General features: G+C 49.4%; 1 protein-coding gene across 1 annotated transcript in view; it reads right to left on the reverse strand.

The window, feature by feature from the left end:
* Nucleotides 1-8,869, reverse strand: part of MYO16 (myosin XVI) — a 465,799-nt gene that overhangs the window by 63,022 nt on the left and 393,908 nt on the right. The window contains exons 31-32 of the mRNA XM_029938403.1: nucleotides 7,415-7,686; nucleotides 13-156 (exon numbers count right to left, since the gene is read on the reverse strand). Coding sequence (XP_029794263.1) covers nucleotides 13-156; nucleotides 7,415-7,686 — 416 coding nt within the window. The remainder of the gene's footprint in view (nucleotides 1-12; nucleotides 157-7,414; nucleotides 7,687-8,869) is intronic.

An 8,869-nucleotide genomic window follows, 5' to 3' on the forward strand; every position in this document is an offset into this window, starting at 1 on the left:
CGGGGGGCGCGCCCCTCGGGCCGCCCCCGCGCCGCGCGCCCGCCAGCTCCTCGGAGGAGCCGCTGAGCTTGGTGTCGGGGCTGCGCCGGGGCTTGCGGGGGGGCACCTTCTTCACCGCGCTGTAGTCGTCGCTGTGCGGTCGCGGCCGGGCCAGAGCTGGGGGGACAGGGCGGGGGTGCGGGCGTCAGCAGGGCCCCCTTGGTCCCGCTAGGTCCCCACCGCGCGCGCCCGGCCGGCCCGGAGCCAAGGCCAAGTCCAAGGTTGCGCAAGGTGTCCTGCGCACGGCCAGGGGGCCAGGGGGTTGCCCCCTTCCCCCTCCTGCACTGGGCCTTTCAGATCTGCTTTCCGGAACATTCTCCACCTGCAGCCTGCACTCCTGGGGCCTGTACCGAGGGGAGGGGACTGTGGGCGCACCATCCTCCCCGGCTCAGCTGGCACATGGATGTTTCCTGTAGGAAAGGCCTGAGCTCCTTGTAGATGGTATACGGTCAACAAAACAAACACCAGCAAAACACACCAACAGGACCTGGGGTGATTACTCTCCTAGAGAGGACTTTCTAGAATAGATGCCGAGGATGAGGCTTTACAATTAATCAGTATGTTTGAATCCCTAACAGAAGCACGCATTTAACAGAGGAATCGAGAGAGTCAATGTTTCTCTAAGAATTCTAAGGTGGAAGGGTGCCCGGCTGGGTTGGGGAGGGGATGGGAGGGTGGGACTCCTGGTCTCCAGGGTCAGAGTTTGAGCCCCATGTTGGGCTTAGAGATTAATTAAAAACAACCAAAAGTAAAAACAAAACAAAACAAACAAACAAAAAAACACTGCTAAGATGGAAACTTCTTTTTATTATGATTTTTTATTTCAAATTTTTAATGTTTATTTTTGAGAGAGAGAGAGAGAGAGAGAGAATCCAAAGCAGGCTCCAGGCTCTGAGCTGTCATTACAAAGCCTGACCAGGGCCTCGAACTCAGAGACTGTGAGATTATGACCTGAGCCTAAGTCCTAAGTCCAACCGACAACCACTGAGGCACCCCTAAAGGTGGAAACTTCTTAGGTTGAAACAGGGGAGATATTTAGAAAAAAAGAATGAAAGAGGGAGAAAAGGCTACGTTTTTTAAATTCCAGGGGTGCCTGGGTGGCTCAGTCAGTTCAGCACCCGACTGGATCTTGACTCAGTTTTGTGAGTTCTCACAGTTTGTGAGTTTGAGGCCCACATCGGTCTCTGCATTAATGGCTCAGAGCCTGCTAGGGATTCTGTCTCTCCTTCTCTCTGCCCCTCCTCCACTTATGCATATGTGTGTGTGCGTGCGTGTGTGTGTGTGTGTTCACACTCACGTGCACATGTGTACTCTATCTCAAAAAAAAAACCTTAAAAAAATAAAAAACATTCCAAAAAAAAACCCTTTTACTATAAAGTGTAATAGCATTCCTAGTAACTGTAATGTCTCTATTAAGGGAGATGTTAATTTTGAAAAAACTGCAGAAAGTGGTGCTGACACTTTTTGAGAAAGTTCTCAAAAATCTTGAACTATTTGATTGATCTGGTATTTTATTCATCTGAAGGGATTCTTCCTGTCAGCACAGCTAAATCTGCTGAGCAACCACGCTGTCCAGAGGCAGCAATCACCATGCAGGCGGGGCTGGAGAGCTCTGTCTCAGATCGTGGGAGCCGCTGAAGATATCAGGGCCGCAAGCAAGTCAGGACTTTGGAGTCAGAAAGATCTGGATTCTGGTCCCGGTGTGTCCTCTCACTCCTGCTGTCATTTGTTTTGTCCTGTGTTCCAGCAGCACTGACTGAGACACATTTGTGAACACAGACAGAATGTTCCCTACCTTCTTCTGCCCGGGTGGGAGGTGCAGACAACACAAACAATAAAGCAGACGAGTGAATCCTCTCACATGCTGGAATGTGCGACATGCCAGGTGGCCCAGGAACAACTGGCCACAATACGCCATCATAGAACTCTCTGTCTGTCTGTCTGTCCATCTGTCTGTGTGTAGGGGAGGCAAGGTGCCGCCTGTGAACTTGGAAGAGGTCATGGGCAAATCTCTCTAAGCTCCAGTACAGTCACACACAAAATGATGATCTTGGTAATTACCTCCGAAGAAAGAAAGGAGAGATACTGTATGTAACTCAGCTCAGACTCTCGAACACTGTAATCATGGACCAAAGGGGGCTCGGGGGTGGATATCCAAATGAGAAAGCAGCTTTCTCACCTGCTGGACACCTTTGGAAGCTGGTATGATACAAGATTCCCTGAAGCGGCCAACTTTTAAGAGCAGAAAATACCAAACATGCACAACGCTGTAATTCATGAGCATTATTCCGAAGGCTTTTCGCGTGCTAGAACACAGAAGCTCTAAGCTTCGAGAAAGCTAATGAACCAAGCAAATTTTTTACCTTAATATTACAGAATTGTTCCAAAGATTTGAATAATTTAAAGGATTTGCGGCAGATTGTATTTGCCAAAACTGGCTTCAGTGGTATTTTCAATCCCCTGCATTCTTCCAGAACCTAGAAGGGGCTCTGTGACTGCCTGTCCGTGGTGAATAAACTGTGACAAAGGGGAAGCCACTTGCCTTCTGAGGCTGGATCACGGGCAGTGCAGCTTCTGGCTGGCTCTTGCTCCCTGGGGACACATCTTGGGGGCCCTGGTCTCCGTACAGGACATCTGTAGAGCCTGGAGCAGCCCTGATGTGGAGCACGTGTATGGAGGAGCGATGTCCAGGGACCCCATCCGCTGCGGCCCCCCAGCCTCGACACCAGAGATATGGGGTGACCTGAGTCGTGGGGTGATTCCACACCAGCCACCATCTGACCACAGCTGTGGCAGAACCGGAAGGCTGTGCTGAGCCCAGCCAGCCGAGGAGCGATAACAACATCATCGGTGTTATTTTAAGCCACTAAGTTTTGGAGAGGTTTGTTACATAGCAGTAGAAGGCCAGTGTAGACATTGGCACCTGGAGGGGGCGACTATGAAAAAACTTGAAAAGTGTGGTGGCGGGTTTGGAACATTGGAGGAGCCTTGAAGAGCATGTGAGCAGAAGCGTGGTGATGAGGCATCGGGGAGACGGAGGAAGATGCTGGAACCCGGAAGAAGCACAGCCCTTTTTATGCCACCACAGAAGGGTTAGTAACACTGTCACCTGCGTGATGTGGAAAATAGAAACCATGCTCCGGGAAGTGGATTATCTAGGGAAGGAGGGGCTGCAGGCAGAGTGTGAAAGCTGCCTTCTGGATTATTCTAGCTGCCTCTAGTAAAATGTGAGAGTAAAGACATAAGCTAAAGAAAGAACTAGTAACTATAAAGGAGTCAGGGCTTTCTGGGTTCAAAAATAACATGGCTCCTCACTGCCAGGCTGTCCAAATGGCAAATACTTCTGAAGTGAGGAAGAAACTTCCAAGCAGAGAGGAAATCTGGACCACTTCCAGGATATCAGAGATGGAGCCAAGATCATGGCTTTGCAGACCTCTGAAAGATTTAAATTAGTGCCTCATGCACCCTTCCAAAGCAGAAAAACCCCAGACTTATAAGAATGTGAGGGGCATTGCCCCACAGAACTCCTGGAGAGAGCCCAGAGTAGAGAGGACATGATCTCAAAAAAGTTAGTGGCTGTGGCTTTTCACGATCAGAGTAGATGAGAAATGGACTCACAAGAAACTCACGGAGCTTTTAAAGGAAGTGTATCAGCATGCACTGAAAGGAGCAGAAGTATTGCAAAATGGAAAAGTTCCGGTGGCTCAGAATTTTCTGAGCAGGAAGCAAGCTGAGAGCCCCAACCAGGATGCTTCTTGTGGGTTAGGAATTCTAAATCGAAGGTGAGCCAAGACTGCAGAGCATGGACCTAGAGCCACGGAAAAATCCTTTCCTGGCGCCAGGACTAAATCCTATCCAAGGCACAGCTAGCATCCTGTGCCCAGATGTTGTACAGAATGCTGCACTCCGTCAAGAGTACCCACACCTGTCCCTCCAGGAACTCCCTGCAAGGAACAGAAAACCTGTCTTCAGATAGCAGGGGGCATCCTGGGCAGCTGCCCACCTAAACAGCTGTGCCTGACCGTCGGGACACCAGCGTCTGGCCAAGACGGATGAGGTGGGGACTTTGGGTCTGGCCCTGGTGGGGTGAGGCGATGAGGTTTTGGGGAGTTTGGAGGAGGAGTGAGTGAGTGTTTTTCAGATGCGGGAAGGATGTGAACTGTTTTGTCTGGGGGGTGGGGACTGGAACGGAGTGTCCCCCACATTGGCCACAGCAGTGTCTCCAGTCCTGTCAAGACCTGGAGTCTGTTTCTCCTCCTTTAGCCCGGCTGCACCCTTGGGACTGCCCGACAGGTGGAAGGCAGTGAACGTGAGAGGCGTGGCCACCAGGGCTGCCGGGCGCTCTCTTCCTGGAGCATATGAGCCTTTGCCACACTGATTGTCTACTGTGACGTCCAGCTGCCCCGGAGCCATCCTGCACACACTGCGGGGAGAATCCATCTCGAGACAGAGATGCCCGAGGAGTCCTAGTCCTCACACAGCCTCAGTGCCAGGAGTGCAGATGACCCGCTTTCCGATGATTCTAGCAGCCGGCCACCGCCTGCAGCTGCAAGAGGGACCTTGACCAAGAACCACCCAGAGGAGCCCGGCGAACATCTGCACCAGCAATAAAATGACTGCATTGTGTTTCAATCCCTGCGTTCTGGGCGAGCTGCTAAGCAACAACAGATAACTGATGCATTCCCTCAAGGTTTGCTTTTGATGCAGATGAACGTTTTATTTGTTTTTTTGGTACTAAACTGTTGTAAATAGAAGCACCATGGCTTATTCGAAGGCAGTTGAGAGACTGGCCTCAAATGTCCCCCTGCTTGGGTCCAAAGCATGGGCGTGGGACATGGGGCACTTTATATGACCACTGCTCCCCGACTCAATGTCCCAAAACCACCGAGGGTCACGGTGATGGCCCCACTCACTGGGTAGCTGTAAAGACTGAAGATGCTTAGAATAATGGCCGGCACCTAATAGACACTGAGTCAGTGCCGGCTTCTGTGGTCATCGGTTCTCGTCTTCTTACTGCTGCACAACTGGAAATTAACCATGGCTGATCCGCTGGCTTCCGTGGGGACACGGGCTGGGCTTCAGCCCCACCAGACCACCTGGGGTGCTGTACTGGGAATCAGAGGCTGCATTTGCCTGTTCCACCATCACTGCTGAATTCGAATCTTTGAAGGGGAGACCTGGAAAGCTTTGGTCTTCATAGACTAACATTAGAAACCCACAATTGGAGTATTAAAGTCTCATTTGGTTTTATGGCTCTCTCTCTCTCTCTCTCTCTCTCTCTGTGTGTTCACACAAATGCTTGCAGACAGTTCACTTGCAAATGTGGATGTAAGGGTTATGAAAAATGAACTTCTATTAAGAATTTTCTTTAAAAAAAGAATTTTAACGTTTTTTTTTAGTCCTAAGATTTATGGAGACACCTGTGAGTCCATCAACATGGGGTCAGGGAGACATTTCATGGCCAAAGCACACCTCTCGGGCAAGTCCTGGTGCCCTGACAGTGGCTGCAGTGTCCAGCCCGCCTTCTTGAACTTGGATCTTATCTGAGCTACCATGCAGCGATCTAGGGACTTACGTCAATTTTAGGTTCTGTTAGGAGATAAAAACGTTCGTAGACAGAATACTTGCCCTTGGAAGGTTTGCTAAGGCATGTCAGGTGGCTTTCACGTCACCATTTTGCCCAGGACACAAGCTATTTGGCTCTATTCTCACTGAAAACCAGGGACCTACGTATTTAATCTATGAGAGAAAATGAACAAGCTTGCTCATCAAGAAAATATGTGCATCTGTGTGTGTCCGTATCCACCGTACTCCAGTCCTCCCGGTATGATTTTGCCTAGTGTCAGAGGAAACTGAATGCTTAGCACGGGACCTCGGACATAAAAGATGCCCAAACAAATGCCAGCTAGCCGTCTGGTAGACCAGCTGCATTGAGGAGTGAAGTCAGCATCAATTTACAACAAGCTACAAATTGGAAAAAGGAAATAAAAAGGGGGGGCTCCCTTGAGCCATGATATACTGTGACCTTGTTATCACTTTTTTTGGTGGGAGGAGCCCATAACCTTTGCTGTTACCCCACCTTTACCCATTGGGCCTCTCCGCATGCGTAATGTCACTAATGTCCCTCCCGACTCCTCCCCAGGTTCCCGCAGGGGTCAGCCCCCTCCTCCATGTTCCCCACTACCTGCTCTCTTGGCTGTTACTCTGTTTGTCTCGTAATTTGTTTGCCCCTTTACCTCCCCCATGGTCTCCACGGCCCTCTGGGGGAAGCCAGATCGTGGCTCATACTTAATGACTATGTGTTGAATGGACAGATGTGTCGTAAGTAGTGAAACATGCAATCCTGTTCTTCTATATGAAGTTACACATTCTCAGGGTGGCATTCACAGAAGACCTGATTTCTGTCAAATTTCAGGTAAAAGCACAATATAATCAAGGGACTTTTGTGAAAAATGCACCGCCAGTCCGAATCCAACAAATCTCCAGGGTAAATTTTAAGCCTGGCTAAATTGTGCTCATTTTGACTTGAGGATAAGAACGAAATTGTTCACTAAGTATTTATTCAGTGTCTACTACGTGCCGAGGGCTATTCTGTAATAAAGATGTAAATAAGATAGTGAAGAAAGAAAAGCATCTGTCTTCCCACATAGAACGTAAACCCCACAGGGAAAGACAATTCTGTGGGTTTCATTTATTACACTGGCCCCCACGGGCCTGCAACCGGGCCTAACAGTTGGGAGGCAATATGTAACCTCGAGAATTAGTGTCTGTTCCGCCAAGGTGTGCTGCCTCAATGTTTCACTATTTTAAAACTTGATCATTAAGTAGTACTAGTCCTGTGAACCAGCAGATGAGAGACTGTGCTGAGAAAAGATGTGCCTTCTTTCTTTTTTGCATACATATTTCTAGGCCACCAGCGCAGGAACTTCCCTCGCTAGACCCCAAGCTCTGCTGACCGGGTTCTGCCATGCTGGGATTCTCCTCTGCCTGAATGTTTCACTTCCCACACGATAAAACTGACTTGATTTTTAATTAGATGGTGGTGATAGGGAAGCCTGATGCATTTTCTGAGGCCTGTATCCGTGAACATCTACGCAGACTACGACACTCTAACGGGCTCGCCCTGAGACAGCCAGGATGCTGACGTGGGGCCGGGAAGGAAGGAGATGATACTTAAGTGGCTTTTCCCTAAGACGCTTAGAGAACTGGATATATATTATTTATATTTAATGATTAAGGAGCTGCTGGCAAGCTGACAGCTGGACGTATTTCTATAAAAAATATATTAGGGCAACGATACTGTTGTGGGCACGCAGCCACCGGAAGGCAGAACATTGCCCCCCAAACAGGTTCCCCCGCGCCCCCCGCCGCTGACCTTCACTGGCCGACTCCCTGGTGGCCGCCCACAGGCAGGCGCTCACAGCCTCGTAGGAGGCACTCAGCCGCGTGGTGGGGTCCCTCTTTGGCTTGGGCGGAGGCTGTTTCCGTGGTGACGGGAGGCTGCTGCTGTCATCCAGGCTGGACACCGAGTGCAGAGAAGGAGACCGGGTGGACGGGCCGGCCAGAGACTGGAGCAGGCCATCCACCGCCATGGGCACCGGGATGGAGGCGTAGTGGACATGCCTGGGTCCCCCCTTGTCATCGGCCCTTGGGGAACAAAACACAACCGGCACCGGCCAGAGGGGCCCAGATGCATTATCAGATGGTAACAGTGAGCCCGCTAAGGCAGACGCGATCACGCCGCGGCCGCACGATGCACAGCGAGTGCTCTGGAGAGCGCCGCCCGGCCTCTGGACCAGGCTGTATGGTGCAGGAGCTGGGGGCAGGGTCCGCACGGGGGCTATTTCAACATTGCACACAAACCCAACAGTTCTCCAGGAGCGCCACGTCTTCTATCTGGCCCTCCTTGAATGCATGTTTCACACTCTGGTTATTAAGCAAATCAGAAAACCAGAATTTCAATCTGAATGATAATTTCGGGGAAATCCATCTTAATACAGAGTTACTGGTGCATCAAATGCGAGGAGTTCATCATCCCCACCATTGCCGAAGAGGAGAGATACTTGACTTGAAACCGTGAAAGATGTACATTTCTCGAGTGGGCCCTCTCTCTCCTTCCTCCTCCCCCCTCGCTGCTTAAACTCTGTGAACAAATTATTTAATTATGCGCAGAATTATTATTTTTGTTTTGTTACTCCATCTGGCTGTCCAATGCCAAGCGAACCACCGCTGGTGTGTAAGAACTAAATAGAAAAATCCTTCTTCACTTAATTTTACATCAGGCAAATGAACACATATTCAAATTTGGAAATTGGGGTGGCGGTCTAGTTCCAGCAGTGAAAATAATAAATATTATTCTGGAAGTCAGATAAAATGAATAGTTATCTGGTCTAAAAAAAATTCCTTCTGGCTTCCCATGTCAATGTAATCATGTACTAGCAAAATGCCAAGGCATTCATTTTACAAGGAGTCTCCGAGCATTTTTTTTCTTGTAATTATACCTTTGTAGAGCAGGGCACCAGCCGGGCTGGGGTCTGCCATGAGCCAGAGCCAGACACCCATGTAGAAAATGAACTAGCTGAAGATGAAAGCGTGGCACTCAGTGAATAATTTGTTTTCCCTGTAATGTTTAATTACAGTTTTCTGTACAAAGGGAATTTTTTCAGTATTTAATCACTGAGATATTTGAAGCTAATTAGCAAGAGACACATCACCATTTCATCTTTAATAAAAAATCATTTGACATAGGCAGCAAAGACGAAGGGGAGTCGTTTTCAGCGAGAAACAGCTAGATATTAACAAGTTCCTGCGGTAAAACAAGCATCTGCCT

The sequence above is a fragment of the Suricata suricatta genome, chromosome 4 (genome assembly GCF_006229205.1).
Source record: "Suricata suricatta isolate VVHF042 chromosome 4, meerkat_22Aug2017_6uvM2_HiC, whole genome shotgun sequence".
Classification (NCBI taxonomy): Eukaryota; Metazoa; Chordata; class Mammalia; order Carnivora; family Herpestidae; genus Suricata; species Suricata suricatta.